This window comes from Artibeus jamaicensis, unplaced genomic scaffold, assembly GCF_021234435.1.
Source record: "Artibeus jamaicensis isolate MK-2021 breed Jamaican fruit bat unplaced genomic scaffold, CSHL_Jam_final contig_519, whole genome shotgun sequence".
In the NCBI taxonomy this organism is placed as follows: Eukaryota; Metazoa; Chordata; class Mammalia; order Chiroptera; family Phyllostomidae; genus Artibeus; species Artibeus jamaicensis.
Genome location: NW_026521871.1, coordinates 29,616,232 through 29,635,214, shown reverse-complemented (window position 1 = coordinate 29,635,214; position 18,983 = coordinate 29,616,232). Strand labels below are relative to the sequence as shown.

Genomic DNA, 18,983 nt, shown 5'->3' with positions numbered 1-18,983 from the left:
AGTCTGGAAACTTTGTTGAAGTAATCTTCTTCACCCAGGGTCTCTTCTCAGAAAACAAAGAAAAACTGATCAATAATGCCATAACGGCGCTGTTGTCCCAGGAGGGAGATGTCGCGTCGAACGCAGAACTGGAGAGCCAGTTCCAGGCTGTGAGGAGGCTTGTGGCTTCCAAAGCTGGTTTTCTGGCCTTTACTCAGCTTCCAAAGTAAGTTGTCTTCTGAAACGTAGCTTTTAGAGAATTTTAACAAATAATCAACAGTTTACCTTTTTATAGCTGATTAAACCTGATGCCTCTTATGTGGTGATACAACAGTTTTTATTTATGAGAAGTAAAAAAGGAAGGTGAATGAAACTTAAGGGAGACATTGGTATCATACTCATCAGTAATAATACCGACTCTTATTGCAGTGAATTTGAGTGAGAAATTAGGTGCTTTTTCATTTTAATTAACCTCAAAAAAACTCTTCCCCCTCAAAGAAAAAAATTATTCTGAAAACTGTTGTGTTCCAAAGATGGGATTCCAAAGTATGCCATGGCTACAGTAATGCAGTGGGAACTTAATGGCTTACTATTTTGTGTTTTAATAGTAGGATAATAGAGTAATGCTCTGATATCATCATTGTGCGCTCGTTTGTTGTTGAACAAGGTTTCGGGAGCGGCTGGGCGTGAAGGTGGTGAAGGCCCTCAAGAGGAGCCACAACGGCGTGACCCACGCTGCTGTTGACATGCTCTGCGCCCTCATGTGTGTAAGTGGCGTCGCTCTCATGTTGACTGGCAGTGTAAATTTCCACAGACCAGGGTTATAATTTCACCAGTGGAATTCAGTGTTCCCGTATGTCCTAAATTGCTCTCACAGCCACTTATTTACGCGAATAAACATTTGTTTAGCACATCCTATAGAGTTGGCGCTGTGTTGTGTACTAGAACTACGAAGACATTGAGATAGTGTTCCTTCCTTGAAATTGCTAGCAGTCTAGTAAGGAAGGCATATGCGTACGTACAAAGTAGGTAGGGGCCATGGAATCCCTAAGTTTTGGTTTTGTGGTGAGGGGAAGGTAAATGATTCTTGGAGAGTCTTTTAGGGAGACGTTGAACTTGACATGCTGAAGGATAGGCAAGTATTTTCCAGCTGTGAGAGGCTTCCTGGGAGAGGATTGGCATTACAAAGGCGTGTTGGGAAGCACCAAATAACTAAGTAGGGCTGAATCATAAAGTATGTACTGGGGGTACGTGGAATTAAGAGCTGCATGTGGAGATGGTCATAAAAAGCTTTGGTTTGTATCTGACAGGGTAGATAGATTTGTGTCCTGTAGTAAGGAACAAAGGAAAGGTTTTCAACTCAGGAGCAGTGGTCTGTCAGGTTTGAATTTCAGAGCATTCTTGGGTCGTATGTGGAGAATCGATTACAGGTCAAGTCAGAGGCGGGCAGACCAGACAATCGTGCTGAGGCAGGATGGGGGCTCGAGGACAGAGATTTAACTTGGTGACAGCTTGTGTGGGGGAGAAGCAGTTGTTTGGTATCTTTGAAATTTTTGACTCACTTCAGTTTTATATATAATATATAGTACTTTTCTCTTATATGAAGTGTTTTAGGCAAGTTTCATGGTATAGAGTAAAAGGAAGCAATCATGTGTACATGACTTTGTATTTGTTCCCAAGAGTGAATTTTATTATCTTTACTGCAAATAATGTGATTAAAAGAATTAGTGTGATCCTAGAAAGTAAAATACAGTAGTCTAAAACAAACACATTTGAGCCCTCATTGCATATTAGGTTTTGGCTGTTGTGTTGTTTTCTCATTTAAGCTTCAAAATAGTCCCCACTAAGCAAGTACTACTACTATTCCCACTTTATAGCTGATGAAAAGGAGACTGAGAGTTAAAGTAACTTAACCTGCCTCAGCTCAGCTGAAGGCAGTAGCAGAAGGAGGATTTTACCTGTACTACTCACTAGCTTTCTGGAATTGTTTTATACTCTGTTATCTCACAGCCAAAAGAAAATCACCTTGAGACAAAGTATTTGCTGTGAATTTTAGTGTTTGCTTTGAATGCTAAGTTTTATTTCAGATTTAAATTGTAAACCTGGGGGAGTGGGAATGGATTACTTGCCAGGTAAGGAGATGGGTGGCTTCCAAGGGGGTGCCTCGCACAGCACTATCTTTAGTGACTTGATGGGCGGGCACACTGTAAAGTGTTGCTGGATCTGAGGGCAGTCATCACCGATGCCCCCTGGTGTTATCAGTGTTTTCTGTGTTTAATGAGCGGTCTTTCATGTGATGCCAGCAACATGGGTGTGCTTATGAATTACCCCTGTTTTTTTAATCAATAGCCCATGCATGATGACTACGACTTAAGACAAGAACAGCTAAACAAAGCTTCACTTCTCTCTTCAAAGAAGTTTCTGGAAAACTTACTGGAGAAATTTAATTCTCATGTGGTGAGTTATAATTAAGTTTGTCTTCATGAGAGCTACCACATGTTATTGAAAAGCATTCTGGAACTGCGACATGAGCAGTTTGTTTGTTTTCATTGTGGCCCCTGACTTTGATCGGTGTTTAGTCGCAGTTCAGCTCGGCCACTAGTAATACCAATTATTACTATTGTTCTAGGACTGTATACACTCATTTGGGGGGGGGGGGCTTGCAAAACCTTTAGATATAATGATATTCCAGATTTTTTGTTTTTCTTTAAATTGTCGTTGTAAAATAAACTGTCCTGAAAAAAATTAAGCTAAATCTTTGCTATCCAGCCATTGGTTAGCAGTTTTGGAAATGGGCAGGCTATAACCTCTTAGAAGGAACATTAACAAATTGCCAGAGTTTTTCAAGTGTTGTCAAGTACTGGTTTTAATACAAACATACGTTAATGTTACTTATACATGTTTGAGGAGTCTTCCTTATTCCCTGGAAATTTGACAAGTTTATTTCCGTTTGAGATATGGTAAGCAGTGGATTTGTTACATTAGTGAAATGAGGAGTACTTCAAACTTTGAACATCTTGTAGAATAATTAGATGTTTACTTCTAGTATATAACATAATAGAAACAAAGAAATGAAATTCTCTGTCCTGAGTCAAGGCAATATGTTACTTTGTTTCAGGATCATGGGACTGGTGCCCTAGTTATCAGCTCACTCTTGGACTTCCTCACTTTCGCCCTCTGTGCTCCATACAGTGAGACAACGGAAGGGCAGCAGTTCGATATGCTCTTAGAAATGGTAGCATCCAATGGAAGAACCCTCTTTAAACTCTTTCAGGTGAGAGCTTATATTTTTCTAATCAGATGCAATTAATCCCAGAGAACCTATTTTGGGGATCAGTTTGTTTTTAAAATAATACATTTGTGCTTTTGTGGTAATGTTGATAAATATAACCTACTACATTATCACGTTAGGACATTTAATTCCACAGAATTCTTTGTCTTTTATGCAGACCTCTGTTGATGGCTTTTGATCATTGTTTTGACTTCATTGCTCATCCTTTACATCTTAAAAGTGTTGAAAAATTGATTTTTCTTCTGTGGTAGGCCCAAAGGTCTCTTATTTTTACAGATTCTCAAATAATAATATGAGCTTTAGCAGGGCTGCTCATAAATCATTGAAAACATCTGTTACTTCACAGGATAGTATAGTATATATACATGTGTGTATGTGCTATTTTATTTTATATTAATTTATATTATAAATACCAATTTCTGTTTTAATACTATTTGATATCATTCAAAGAAGTATAATTATCATTCAAATAAGTATAATATATATTGTTAAGTAACTAAGCGTCAGCTATTTCCTATGAATGTAAGTTCTTTTTGGTTTAGTATCTGTGAGGCTCTAGATTGTAAGAATACCTTCACTAATTTTATGTATCCTTTAGTAATTTTATGGCTTATACCTTTATAAAATTATATATCTTCCTTAAGAGCAAAAAGTAAATACAGGGATGGGTAAAAGTAGGTTTACAATTGCATGTATGTGAAACAGTTCTTTTTCTTTTGGACTTTTTATTTATGGATTTGAGAGAGAGCGGTTTGTTGTCCATTCATTATGCACTCATGGTTGCTTCTCACATGCGCCCTGACCGGGCACTGATTCTGCAGCCTTGTTGTCATCCGGATGACGCTCTAACCGACCCAGCTACCCGGCCAGGGCCACAGTTTACTCTCGTATTATTTGTTAATTACTGTGTCATGTATTTGTAGTATAACTGTAAACCTATTTTTGCTCACCCCTGTATGTTGGAATAAAATTATTTCATTCTGTGATACATTTTTTCCCCCATATTATAAAGCATCCTTCCATGGCAATTATCAAGGGAGCTGGATTGGTTATGAAGGCAATAATAGAGGTAAGAGAACAGTTTTGAAATTTTAAACTTACTTGAATATTGATTGGCTATTCTAATTGAAAATGACAAAATTGTGTTTAAATCTTTTATTGGAAACATGCAATTTTTTTTTGTGTAAGGAAAATCAGTTTAAATCTTCATTCAGAAATTAGTTTAAAATAGTTGCAGGAGCAATTCCCAATAATAAACTCATAGTTTCTAGTTCTTAACTGGGTTTACAACAAATAAAGGTTGTGTTTTTTTTAAAGATCTTTTTGTTCCTACATTATTTGTTTGTTTTATTTTAAAAGAATTAAAAGGTAGAATTCTTTCTTGCTCCTTTTTTTGGAGAATTGGTGGTGATGGTTTTGAAATCTTTAGGTACTGAGATTACATAGAAATCTGTTAATGAAGTTAGTTTACAGCAAAGTGGCATCAAATAAGAATGGTACCTGAAATTAGTTCCTCATGCTAAAGGGCATTTGTAATTGACCTCTACGAGATCAGGACATGGTCTTGTCAGCACAGGATATTATTTCTCCAGTGTAGTCACTTTAACCTCTGTGTTTGCTTGAAGTTGAGATTGTGATTATGAATGTCACCTTGTGTACTAGGAGTTTACAATAGCATCAGTCTAAGTGACTTTTGAATTCATGTATTCTTTCGTTGTTGTATAGTAATTTGGATTAAATGTAAGGGTGTTTTCCCCTTTTGACAAAAAACTCAGTGGTTGTTTCTCATAAGTATTACTTGTAGCTAAGTAATGAGCTTAGAAATAGCACACTTAAGTAACTGTTAAGAAATTATGTATAGGTATTACACTGGTGAAACATTGAAGTTTATTTTCATTTTTATTGCGTGTATACAGCTAAAGGCTAATTTTCCCTCTCTAGCTAATGGGTTCTATGCTCATTTTAGCTTCCAAAGTAAGTATCACATCTCGTTTACAGACCTTGCAATAGCCCAGGACAGTTAGGATCACGAGACCAAACACAAGCGTATTCTTGACCCTGCTCCACCACTGTGTTGCCATTCGTGCAGAAATATTTACTGAGTGCCAGGTATAATCCAAAATGCTGACTTTTGGCTTCAGCACAAGTACACGTTACAGATTTATAACCAGTAACAAAAGCTGGTGTTTGTTTAAGGAAGACTACATTGAAATCCTGGCAAGTATTTTAAAGTATTTTGTTCTAATTGTAAAGGCCGTGCATGATTTTTGAAGGAATATTAGGATGTTCAGAAAAAATACAGGAAACAAATAAAAATAAATCACCTGTATTTTTAACATCCTGAGATAACTGCTGTTAGCATTTTGATGTATTTCCTCTCCGACTATATGCTGTTCTAAGTGATACATGTACATATACATGTTATGTATATATTTGCATATATGCTGCACTTTTATTTGTCCAAATGATCATACATACAATATTCGTACTGTATGTATACTTGTACACATTCTACATATTGAGTTGTACTATTACATACACTTTTTTCAATAACACTGTATTTTTACTTTTTGACAGGTTGTCTTAAATATCCCACTGCTTGCTTAACTTACAGTTCTGTGATTACCTTAGATTAGTAGTCCTGTGTGTCCTGTCTCCAAAGTGAGTCCATCAAAGTCAAATCAAGTCAGAATGAAAAGAGCTGCCCCTATGTCACATCGTTCTTTAAAAAATAAAGCATTGTGTTTACCAGGAAATTGAATATATTGTTAATAACAAAAGCAAGCCAGGTTTGCAGATGCCTTTGGTAGAGAAACCAGAAATTGCTGATTTCTCTGTTACCTCTTCTCTTTGTTGGCTGTTATGTGTTCAGGGAATGAACTTAATATTAACTTAAGCAAAGCATAATTCATACGATAAGTTTGCCTGGAAACATTTAAGCCTCATTCCTAAGGCAAATAATACATTTGTTAAATTTTCATTTATTGATTTGAAAGAGAGAGAGAGAGAGAGACATGAAAGGAGAGGGCAAAACATCTATTTTTTCCACTTAATTTTGCATTTATTGATTGATTATTGTATGTGCCCTGACCAGATCAAACTCCAAACCATGGTATATTGGGATGGCACTCTAACCAACAGAACTACCTGGCTGGGGCCCTTAAAAATTACTTGTAGTGCTACTCACCTGTGTTATTTTTGGGTAATTGAAGTTGCAGTTTTTACTTGGATTGAATGCTGAATAATCGTTTTATCTAGAGCTGTCAGATTAATTTTGAAAAATTAGGATAGCTTTCTTCAGATTGCTGCTTTAGGATCATTTTACCCTTTTTCCAAAGGAAGGTGACAAAGAAATTGCTACAAAAATGCAGGAGCTTGCCCTAAGTGAAGGTGCCTTACCTCGACACTTGCACACTGCGATGTTTACAGTAAGCTCAGATCAAAGGATGCTTACAAATAGGTAGGTTAAATTTAATTTGGTATAAATTAACTTGCTGTTTAGAGAATGGATTCAGACATAGTTCATAAAACAAATGGAATAAGTGTCTGGATTACATAGTGTTTCCTTTTGTTTCACTTCATTCTCCCTTTCCTTTTCCTGTAGAAGGGTTGTGCCCAAATGATCATTGTTTCTGCCCCTGGGTAACTGGGGAGGAATAAAGAAACGTGTTTGCTTTTTTCCCACTATTATGATAGGGTGGTCATGGGGCTAGGACCTGGAAAAGAGTGCCTAGAAGCTTGTGGAACGGGAATCACTTGCCCAGGCCTTTTCTCCTCGTACTTCCTTTGGGGCCCCCTGTATGCAGGTTGACCCATTGAAAACCTCATGTCAGTTTTTAAATGCCTTTGGTCAGTTAGGTACTCTAAGGATAAAGAAAACCTTAGTATCTAACCAGCCTAATGTAGGCCTACTCTAAATCTCTTGTAAAATTTTTCCTTTTGACAAATCATCTTTTTAAAAATAATTATTTGAATATAAGGAAACACATAAATCTGTTTGTTTTCCTCATAAACCTATATGAATTCCAGCCCTTCAAAACTTTCCAATTGCCAAGCCCTGGCTGGTGTAGCTCAGTGGATTGAGCACGGGCCTGTGAACCAAAAGATCACGGGTTCAATTCCCAGTCAGGGCACATGCCTGGGTTGCAGGCCAGTTCCCAGCAGGGACCAGTTCCCAGCAGGGCACACATGAGAAGCAACCATACATTGCTATTTCTCTCCCTCTCTCCTTCCCTTCTAAAGGTAAATTAAAAAAAAAAAAAGAAACAACATACTAAATTTGACTAAACTGACTTAAAAAATAACAAGAAAAAAAAACTTTCCAGTTCCCAACAATTCCCAACCCTTTCAGGTGTACTCAGCACACCATATTATGACTCATAGAATAAAAAAAAGTATGAATAGTTTAACTATGTGCTCTTTTTGACTTTTCACATAATAAACTGCTGACGTATGTTCACTTTACGATGCTATAAATTTCCTTTATCTCACTCGGTTACTGAATGCCTTCGTGTGCTGCCTCACCAGTAGTTTACTGCTGTTTATACTGTTAGGAGAAGCGGTCTGCATCTTGTCTACGTTAGTCACGAGAGCACTCTTCTGTGTTGCCCGAGAGGACAGAAAGATACAAAAGGAAGGGGCTCCCTTGGGGTATCGCCCCGTTAGCAGTGCTGGACGCCGCCCTTCGCCCTTCGTTACCGTGCAGCTCCCCTGCTGGGTGTTCGCTCGTTGTGTCCTCGTTACTGTAGCTGCTCGGCTACATTTCCTACTGTGATCAGTCACAATATTGAAAAGCTGTCAAGTTGTAATTAAAGTACCACTTTTCATTTCGCATTGCTTTATTTTTTACAAATTGCTACTAGAAAATGTTATCTCTTTTATCCCCAATGAAAGCCTTTTTAGGAATCATTAATATGATCCCTACCACATACCAGTGAAAGAAATTACAAAGGTAATTGTAATTATTTCATTGTATTAGCTTTCAAATAGACACAGGAATGAACAGTTTTAGTAATTTTTTTTTTTTTTGGTGACAGAAGAAAGTGTAATTTGGGTTTTCCTATCGAACATTTTTCTTCTGGGAATGTAACATGTTTAAATACATATGACTATAATTGATTATTTGGTTATTGCCCTTGCAAGTTTTATGCCCATTCTTGTAGCAAATGGCATGTGAATCCCTACCAAAACACGGAGGGTCAACAATGACCAAAATATGTTCCCAGCTCACGAGAAGCTTCCCGCTTAGGAGACAAAAGTCATCCTGAGGATTAAGACAAATAAGTCATAGATTTAACGTGGATCTAGATTTTCATTTCCAACCAAAATACGATTTTAGCTCAAAAGTGGGAGGAGTAGAATAATTTGCTCTAAGAGCCTTAAGTCTCTATCTGAACTCCAAAAGTGAAATTTCCTGTCTCTCACCTTGCCAGAAATGTTATTTAAGGACATGGTTGTAGAGCTTTGTTTATGTTCAGGATTACAGAGAGTTACAGAACACTGGGATCGTTATGTCGGGACTGGTATGCAAACTAACTGTATCATCAAATCTAATACTGCTTTTTGATTACTGACTGTATCAAGCCTTGTACAAACCAATGGTATCAAATCTGTGTTTTTTCCAATCTTTAAATAGGGTAAGAGCCTTCTAATTTATGTTCAGGTCCTTTGAAAATTAACGAGTTTATCCGGGAAGCACTTTAATTTGGAGAGAATTCTAAACTGTTAGCAATATGTGCATTCCTATTTCATATACCTCCAAACTAAAATACTAATTATACTTAACATCAGAATGATTTTTTAATTGTAGTCGTGTATCTTATGTGATATTTTGTTTTTAAAAATTCCTTTCTGTTCTAGCTGAGATAAAGCAGCAAACCTTTCTCAACGTCTGCTTTTTTCAGACAGCTAAGTAGGCATTTAGTGGGACTCTGGACGGCTGATAGTGCCACTGCAGCAAACTTGTTGAAGCGCATTTTGGTAAGTCAGTTGAATAGCTTGCAAGATTTGTACGAGTCTTGCCCGGTAAAATTTTATCGATGAGTTATTTATACTGTTAAAAGGGTTTTTTAAAGTCTGTTTTTAATTTAAAAGATGCTTATCATAGGAGTTGTCTTGTAATAAATGCTACCCTCTATATCTAAATCATTGTATTTATTTGGGTTTTGAAAACTAAATTTTCTTTTGTGCAGTCGTTTTAGAAATGGATTATGTCCTGTTTTTTTTCGTTGTCTGTAGCCGCCAGGTTTGCTGGCGTACTTGGACAGCTCAGATTCAGTTCCTGAGAAGGATGCTGATCGGATGCATGTTAGAGATAACGTGAAAATAGCAATGGTAAATATGATTATCTTAAGTATCTTTTCATATTGAAGGAGTGCTTAGTCTGATACAAACTAAAAATTTTAGGGAAAAAATAGCAACAATTCACAGCATTGAATAGTCGTATTTCATAAAAATGTTAACAGCTTTATTAAGATAAAACTTACATCCCTGAAACTCACCTGTCTTAAGTGTACAATTTAATAACTCTCATTATAGTTGTAGGGTTGCACACCTGTCACCACAATCTAACACAATCTAATTTTGAATAGTGATAATTTTGTATTTTTTTCTTCTGACTCAGTTTATTGTTACATTCAGGATTGGATTTTTAGAAAGCATTTAAAGTGTGTAATGTGATGCTTTGTGCATAATATGTGATTGATAAATGTCATTGGTGACATAAGTGAAAGAAGCCAGCCCTGAAAATGTCAGTTAAAGTCAGGTTTTTTCTTACAAAGCTATTTTCATTATTAAGGTTGCTGTAGCTTTGAGAAAATTACTCAACATTTTATAATATATTTTATTATTTACTGTTTTGTATGTGTTTTCTGTCCTTACCACATTTGTCTGCACCCACCTCCCAATTGAATCTTGCCAACTTTCTAAAAGGAATCATGTTGAAAACAAAATAGAAGGTTGAGATTTCTTCAACAAAAAGTATAATTTATTGTAGCAATTGTCACCTTGTTTTTCCACTGAGCCAAAACATTGTGTTTTTTAAATTATGTAAATAGTGTACATCAGCTATACTTAAATTTTATAATAAGTTTGCAAACAGGACTGTAATGGATTTCAACATTATTTTACAGGATCAGTATGGAAAATTTAATAAAGTTCCAGAGTGGCAAAGACTAGCTGGAAAAGCTGCTAAAGAAGTTGAAAAGTTTGCCAAAGAAAAAGTGGATCTTGTGTTGATGCACTGGAGAGATAGAATGGGTATTGCACAAAAAGAGGTAAAAATAAAGTCTGCTTCCACAGTTCCAGCCCTTCTATAGCTCCTAGGTTTCCTTTAGCCGTTGCTATTCACTGAGATAGTCTCAGATTTTTCTGAGTGGGCACTTGAAGAAATGTTGCCTAATTCTGATTGACATTTTCCTATCAATTTTTCTTAATTCATAGTTTTCTGAATCAGTGATTAGGGTCATGATTAGATGTTTAATATGACATTTACTATAAAATTCTGTTAATTTTTTCCAAAACTTTCAGTTTCCATACTTTTTCATTTATATGTATTTCCTTCTCTGAACTTTGTATTGTAGCTATAAAAATAAAGGTACCCTTCTTGTTTAGCTTTTTAATTTGGTGCTAGCCAGATAAGTGTCTTAAAAATGGGATGCACATTTTTAAATTAAATTTATTGTGTGCACTTAAAAGTTTCAATATTAGCTTCTTAAGCCAAGGTCAGATCTGTAACAGTTTTAGTCTCATTTTTCAGTGTATAGTCTGTGCTGCGGAACCTAATTCAGAATGTCCTTTCTTCTGTGTAGGATGAATGTGTGGTGGTTAAGAATCATTTAAGGTGTCTTGTAAATGCCTAGATCTTACAGTTTTTGTTGACCACGCTTGTGTTCTTTCCCTTTAACTGTCTCTTTAGTTATGGTAGCTGTTTCCTTATTCAAGGCAAGTAATATAAGTATCTTTCTAAAATGAACAAGTTTCTTACAGATTTTCAGAATATCTGAACATAATGCATCAGGTGCAACAGAACACATATTAGAGTCTTGTGTGTGTGTCTGAAATTGAGACCAGAATAAATTCTTCAGAATGTGAGCATGGTTAATGTTAGTTTGTGTGAGTGATGTATGCAGTGTAAAGAGTCATTAGATGGGCTTCCAAATGGCTAGGAATACCAAACTTTGAATTGATTAATCTACATCCGAGCCTGGTTTTGTCATTTATTAACCTGTACAGCAAAGAGTAAACTCATAATAGGAGAATAAACTCTGTGTTTTGCATATTCACAACTGTAAACCTGCCTTTGCCCCACCCTGTTGACAAGTCTGCCCATGGTAATATTTCTGTAGCATTTGAACAATGAAAATCTACAGATGCGGTATGAATGATTTTGCCGCTCTTAAAAATTACAAATTTCTGGCTTCAGGTGGTTAAACCCATTTCTGTAATAACAGTTGTTTAAGCTTTTGGATGTAATTATACTGAAGATAAGTTTTTGGCATCAGATGTCATACATCATATACAGCCTGAGCTTGAATCCAAAGCTATTTTATTTAGCTCTTTTTCAGACTGTAAGGGGAAGGTTATTTAGAAAGCCACAGGAGAAGTGAGTAGGAGATGAGTGGGTTCAGGAGACAAGTTACAGAGGCAAGAGAAGGGAGCTTAGGGGAGGGAGAGGTGAAGGTCACCTGCCTGGGGAGGAGAGGAGGGGCCCGGGAGCGTCCTCTGAGAGGCAGAGTGCTCTGAGGCTGTTTTGACTGGAAATGTGGGTAACGTGTTATTTAAAGACAACAATTCAGAGGGAAAGGAATGTATTAGAGTATTGATAATGTTTTATTGGTCTGTTGGTTTCATTTACAGTGGGGTGTTATCTAAAGTTTTGAGCAGTTAATGATACCAAATAGATAAATGCTGGTCAATTAGGTTTTGTAGCAAATTAACTGTTTCAGCTGGGTACTATTTTAACATTAATTTGTTAATGAAAGAGTGAATAACCTTTGTGATTATTTTATTCATAAATATTAACACTAAATTTTGAAATGATCTTATTTTAGCTAAAGTCTTAAAAATTCTCCATTGACAAGATTAACTGGCTAGTCTTTGAAATTAACTGCATTTCATATATAATCAGAATGTTTATGAAGTCAGTTCCACATATAGCTAGTGTTTTGTGCTGGATTAGTAATAACCTTTGGCTAATGCATAAAATTACTTTTTATTTATTTATGTTTATTGTCAATTTAGGGATTTATTTATCTGGGCTTTTGGCTTAAGTCTCTAAATCAGCTCAGATTTTAGAGAGCTGTTTGTCTTTTTTTTTAATTTAATTTCATTGATTACTTAGCTAATTAATTTTGATTTTAGAGGGGAAGGGAAGAGGAAAGAGAGGGAGAGGAACGTCAGTTGGCTGTCTTCTGTCCACACCCCTACTGGGGACCAAACTTGAAACCAGTCCGGTGCCCCAACCCAATGGGACTCCAACTGGGGACTTGCCGGTTTGCCCTGTGACACCCAGCCAAATGAGTCACACTGGCCAGGGCAATGTTTGTCTTTTTTCTGTATATCACATACATTTTCATTACTCTAGACTACCAGCTTTTTGTCCTTGAGGGCAGGGGAAATTGAAGAAACTACTTGTTAGTTTAGATTTTAAGGAAATACTTATCACTAATACTACATTTTAAAATTATTTATACATTTCATTCCAGTCTCACATTAGTTTTTATGATACTGCATAGAAATAAAACTTGTAGAAAACATTTTCCAATATAGTCAATAAGTTTTACATTTCTTAAAATGTACTACCTTTAATCTCTCTGTATCATCTGGTATCTTTTCTTGCTTTGTTTTTATATGATTCACTACTTATTTAATAAAGTTAGAGATTTTCATGTTTTAATCTGTTATTGCTATCTACTTTCTCTTTTGAAATCTCTACAAGTTTTACTTGGAGCAGATTTTTAACCTGCAGTCCATGTATATATAGACTTCAAGAAATCTTTAAAGTCTTCCCCTCCAGTTGCAACTCCTTATGTGTCTTTCTCTGGAATAGGGGTCATAGCTTTTTTTGAATTCTTAAATGGGTTTATAACTGCCTAAAATTTGAGTCTATGAGAAACAGGTGGGCCTTTTTCTTTCTGTCTTAAAGTGAAGGTGATTTATATTGGTTACATCCTTGTAAAATTTGTATGATAGACATAGCTTAGAAAATATAGACTCACTGTCTTGTTTTTCTTTAAATTTTTTTTCCTTTTTACAATTAAATTCAGGACAGAAACAATATGGTGAGTTTAAGTCCTGCTACATGTATGAAATTCATTAAACTGCTTGGCATGTGGAGTTGTCTTTGATATTCTTTGTCTAATAAATTCAAGCCTCACTTCACATGTGTCTGAATGTAGATTTCTTGTTCATTAGCTTTCAATTTATACTTGCTCTTCTTGGCTTTGGTAGAGTTTAATAATCTATAATCTTTTGCATTTATTATTTCTCATGGCTTCTGTATTAACTGCATGTAAATGTTTAAAATAAGTCACTGTTTTTCACTGTTAACAAATTTTATTAGTCATCACTATAAACTTTAATGCAATTTGGTATTGAAATAATAAGTTTAGGCTACATGAAAATATTTCAGCAACACTATAGAACTATATACCGATGATATCAAGTATATCATTACACTTGATACAGGCTGATACTCTGTGCTCATATTTCATAGATTTTATTTCAGTAGTTTTTGTTTCTGCCAAAATTTGATCAAGGAGATGTTTCTCATCACTTACAAAGTGATATTCTGACTGAGCCCACTTGGTAGCTCCAGGTTGAGCACTATGAAGTTCCTTTCTTTTCCAGAATATAAATCAAAAGCCAGTAGTTCTTCGAAAGAGAAGACAAAGAATAAAAATAGAAGCAAATTGGGATCTCTTCTATTACAGGTAAGCTTTAGGCCTTTTTTCCATCATAGATTAAATTTGACATTTGCATCAGAGAGGAATCATAACCAGTCTGGCATACGCCTTGACTTTCTTCTCGGGAACCCCCAGTTGTGTCATGTCCCCTGGAGTTCGCCTGGAACTCTGGCGTCAGACGTTCCAGGGGGGATTACAGATTGGAAGTGAATGGATACGAAGCCTGTTCATGTCCGGGGCAGTCTGATGTCCCACTCTACTAAAATGGCTAAATTATTTCAGGAATAAAAAGATACTTTGAAATTGTCAGTCAAAGCCTGGCAATTTGGCAGCGTTCTTCCTTAGGCAATGTGTAAGGTTCTGATACAGAATGTTGCTCATCCCACACATTCTGTACCCAGTAATCCAGAAGTTCTTATCTTCCTCAACTTGAAATTTGATACGTGACTATAACTGTTTGCTGGCTGAAATTTATATTCACAATAAATGTGGAAATATCGGTTCTTTATGTTTGATTTCCTTTTCCCCCCAACATTCTATTATGAAAATTTTCAAACATGCAGAAAAGGTGAAAGAATATAGTGAATACTGTATATCCAGCACTAAAATTCCACCATTAACAAACATTCCACTATACAGATGTTTTATTTTCTTTATTTATACTTGCTAAAGTTCATTAATTCTACTGTTTTTAAAAAAAATTATCGTAGGATATAGTAAGTGATTTTTAAAAAATATTTATTGCTTCCTACTATTTTCCAACTATGGGTATGTCTAGGTTTAGTCAGGACCACGCCAAATCAAACCTAATCTGGAATTTCAAAACACGAGAAGAACTGAGAGATAGTCTTGAATCTGAAATGAGAGCATTTAATATTGACAGAGAGCTTGGTAGTGCTAATGTGATCTCCTGGAACCACCATGAATTTGAGGTAAAGTATAATATTTATAGTATATTAGTTTTTTAAAATAAGCATGCAGTATTTTTGGAATGTTTTTTAAAATTTATAATTACACTCACACACACACAGAGCTATCTTTTGGACTATAAGACGCACCACCCCCAAATTTGGGAGGAGGGGGGTGTGTCTTATAGTCTGAATGTAGCTTTCCTGGCTCGCGGTGGGGCGGGGGGCAGTGGAGTAGTGGGGGTCACAGGTTATTAAATATTTTACCACATTTTTTGCTTCAAAATTTTTTTTTCTATTTTCTTCCTCTAAAAGCTAGGTGTGTCTTATGGTCCCGTGCATCTTATGGTCCTAAAAAAACACAGTAGTTCGTGGACCTATTTTCATTTATAATCATTGCCTTGGTGGTCTGGTCCATTCTCTTGGTTGGGAATGCTTCTGTGTCTACTGGTGGCTTCCTTCTTTTTGTCTCCCACTTAGATGTTCTTTCCTAGGCTTCCTATTTTTATCCTATAATTGGATATCTAATAAGCGTTTAGAACTTAGCTCTTCTTTTTTCCCAGACCTTCTTCTGCAGTCTTTTTGATCTTGAGTAATGGCTTCTCTGGTCATACCCTTTGAAATTTCTTTTTATACTGCAAATCCCATTTGTCAGAAAGTCCTGTTCAGTGCACCTTCAGAATTAATCCAGAACCCAGCCCACTTTTCTCTGTGGGATTGTAGCAATCTTTGTTTCCACCTTTTCCTCCTTATCATTATCAACAGAGTAGCAGGGTGATCTCACTGAAATGTAAATAAATTGTGTCACTTCTCTGCTGAGGGTCCTCTGGTACTCCTGTGGCTTCCCATCTCACTTAGTAAACACCTCGGTCCTTAAAATGACTTACAAGACCGGATCTGTGTACCCCTAACCCTAGCATTGTTTCTCTGATCTCCTCCTACTCATCCTCTCTGTCTCTCATTTCAGCTACAACGGCTTCCCTGAAAACACCGAATTCATGTTCACACAGAATCTTTCTACTTGCTGTTCTCTCTGCTTAGAACGTGTCCCCCTGGCCCCCCCACCCCCATAATCTTACAGCTTGTTTTTTCGTCTCCTTTGGGTCTTCTCCTGAGTACTGTGGTTCGAGCGGGCCTTCTCTGTCCACCCTGTTTAAAACTACACCCACATGTGCACATACAGACACACAAACACACATTCTGTCTTCCCCTTTTCCTGCTTTATCTCCGTCCGTCGCACTTACTATCACCCGACTGTAAAATATTTTTCTTATCTGCTACTCCTGTAAGGACAGAAATTCGTACACTTGTTGTGCCCCTGATGACTAGAACACTGCGTGGCACAAACAATACATGCTTAATAAATAGACGTTGAATGACTTGAATGCTCAGAATGTGTAGGGAGAAAGTGAAAGATCTACATTAAATATTTGACTAAGTATAGTTTGTATTTTTAGAAATCAACATATTAGGCTTTGGAAAAAGAATTTTGATAATCTGGTCAAGGCATTTCTTTTTACAGTTGCTTGCAAGTCTTCATTTTTGACGAGCAGCCTGAGTGTAATACAGCAGTCACGGTGCCGCCTCAGCTCCTGGTGGTGGGCTCCTTCTCCTGCATCACCTTCTGTTTGCAGTGTAGTGTTCATGGCCTGTGTCCACTCATGCAGAGAATCGATGCTCTCTAAAAATACTTTGTAAAATGTAGTCGATGTGTTGGGAGATGAAGGGCGACCTGCAGTAGTAGCTTGTGTGAGCTGGGTAAACTGAGTGCGGTGCAGGACCGTTAACTCCGTGCTTGGTCGTGGCATGGTAGGAAGGGGGTGCAGCAGGTTATCCTTTAAAAGTGCTTTGATTCTTCCTTCTCTTAAGCTTTCACGGACACCATTTAGTCCTGTGAATTTCGATCAGCGAGTTTTACATTGATAACATTGGCGTGTAATTCTGTTAACATTTAACCGAAAGGGTCACATTAGTAAGTAATGAATTATCAGATATTTTAAGAAATGATAGACTTTTTTCCCTGAATTTAAAGGCTGCCTTATTAAGAAAAGGAAGAAGTTCTGACAGTTTAAGAAGTGGTTATGTGGAAATTGTCAAAAATCTATTGTAAACTAAAGTAATGTAATTTGCTTTTATTGATAAAGGTGAGATATGAGTGCCTAGCAGAAGAAATCAAAATAGGAGACTATTACCTGAGATTGCTGTTGGAGGAAGATGAGAATGAAGAAAGTGGATCGATCAAGAAATCGTAAGCTGCTCTTCAGACCTGTGGCAGTCACCCCTGGAAAATTTTGTGCTGTGAATCGTTCCTTTGTCCTTTCTATCCACATTGTATTTGCTATCCGCCCATTAGTAGCCAAATCAGTTATCAGATACTTTGAAAAAGAGGCCATATTCAAATAACTTTAAGTATATTATTCTATTATATTAGTAGTGATCATTGTTCACTACTGTGCCTACTTTACAAATTAAACTTTATCCTACGTATGTGTGTACAGGCAACAACATAGTATATTGAGGGTTGTCACAGTCTGTGGTTTCAGACATCTGCTGGTGGTCTTGGAGCATATCCCCAAGGGCAACGGGGGACTGCTACATATTTCTTTTCACTGTTAGTTTCATGGCTCATTTTATTGTAAACTTTTCTTTTCAATCTAGGTATGAATTTTTCAATGAGCTCTATCATCGTTTCCTGCTCACCCCAAAAGTAAACATGAAGTGTTTATGTTTACAAGCCCTTGCTATTGTTTATGGCAGATGTCATGAAGAAATAGGACCTTTTACAGATACCCGCTATATCATTGGAATGTTGGAGAGGGTAAGGACATCATTTAAGGAAACTGCTGTTTGGTAGTGTCATTGGGGTACATGTTAAATTTTCAAAACTGCATTTAAATTCTATTACCAAGACTTTCTGCATGAGTTTTTTCTGTAATTTACATGATGCTTATTTATATATAAGTTAGTTGAATAGGAAAATAACTGATGAGTTAGTACTTGTCCATGTCAGTGCATTTTTTTCAGTTACTGCTTTTGAACTACTTGAGCGACCTGTTTGTCAGTCTTTGGTATAGATGAGCTGGACAAGCGTGCAAGGAGCAGTGGCTTTTTAGAGTTGTGTGCATGTTGTGTGTACTGTTGGTTTTCCATTTGGGAAAAATCTTAAATGATGCTAGCATACTGAATTTCAAAGTGTGGAGATAGTAAAACTTTTCAGTACTATAACCGTAACCAATAAAATGGAAGTGAGTTAGCACCTTTTCTTTCCATTTTAGAAAGTTTGTCATTTGACACTGAGCATGGTAGATGGAAAGAACAAATTGATCAGTTCATCCATCGTGCAGCTCAGATTTGAGTGTTAGCTACATGTTGCAGGGTATACACTTCATCCTTTCATTTGTGTTTACATTCTTCCCATACTTAATTTAAGTTTTAGAAAACTATTTTAGAACCATTTTACCAATTTTGCAAATGGCCATCAATGCTTATTATAATTGCTTCAGCTGTAGATTAGAAAACTGATTCTGAATAAGATCACAAAACATTCCTAGTCAATAACATCACCAGATGAAAATTCTTCTTGTTTGCTGTTACAGAAAATTCTAATTTGCTGTTAGTCTAGAGAACCCGGGTTCTTGTGGCATAACATTTGTGTTTTAGGCACATATACGTTCCCTCTTTTTTGTGTTTATCCTGATGTAATTTATGCGAAACGTCATTAATCAATTCTTCAGAATTTTTACTTAACTCAAGAGTATCATTTGAGCTGATTCACTCATTTTAAATTTTACATATATTCTTAAAGCTGTAGGTTAATTTGTTTATGACATTTAAAGTATTGTTTTTCTAGGGAGATTAGAGAAGTTACATAAAGTTGCAGAGAACATAAAACACTGAGGA

General features: G+C 36.3%; 1 protein-coding gene across 1 annotated transcript in view; it reads left to right on the top strand.

Moving 5' to 3' along the window:
* The window catches only part of DNAJC13 (DnaJ heat shock protein family (Hsp40) member C13), a 108,850-nt gene that overhangs the window by 36,628 nt on the left and 53,239 nt on the right, over nucleotides 1–18,983 (top strand). The window contains exons 12-24 of the mRNA XM_037143890.2: nucleotides 39–205; nucleotides 647–746; nucleotides 2,329–2,436; nucleotides 3,098–3,253; nucleotides 4,284–4,340; nucleotides 6,610–6,731; nucleotides 9,175–9,250; nucleotides 9,509–9,604; nucleotides 10,402–10,545; nucleotides 14,120–14,202; nucleotides 14,954–15,107; nucleotides 17,228–17,331; nucleotides 17,742–17,901. Of these exons, the coding sequence (XP_036999785.2) occupies nucleotides 39–205; nucleotides 647–746; nucleotides 2,329–2,436; nucleotides 3,098–3,253; nucleotides 4,284–4,340; nucleotides 6,610–6,731; nucleotides 9,175–9,250; nucleotides 9,509–9,604; nucleotides 10,402–10,545; nucleotides 14,120–14,202; nucleotides 14,954–15,107; nucleotides 17,228–17,331; nucleotides 17,742–17,901 (1,527 nt within the window). The remainder of the gene's footprint in view (nucleotides 1–38; nucleotides 206–646; nucleotides 747–2,328; nucleotides 2,437–3,097; nucleotides 3,254–4,283; nucleotides 4,341–6,609; nucleotides 6,732–9,174; nucleotides 9,251–9,508; nucleotides 9,605–10,401; nucleotides 10,546–14,119; nucleotides 14,203–14,953; nucleotides 15,108–17,227; nucleotides 17,332–17,741; nucleotides 17,902–18,983) is intronic.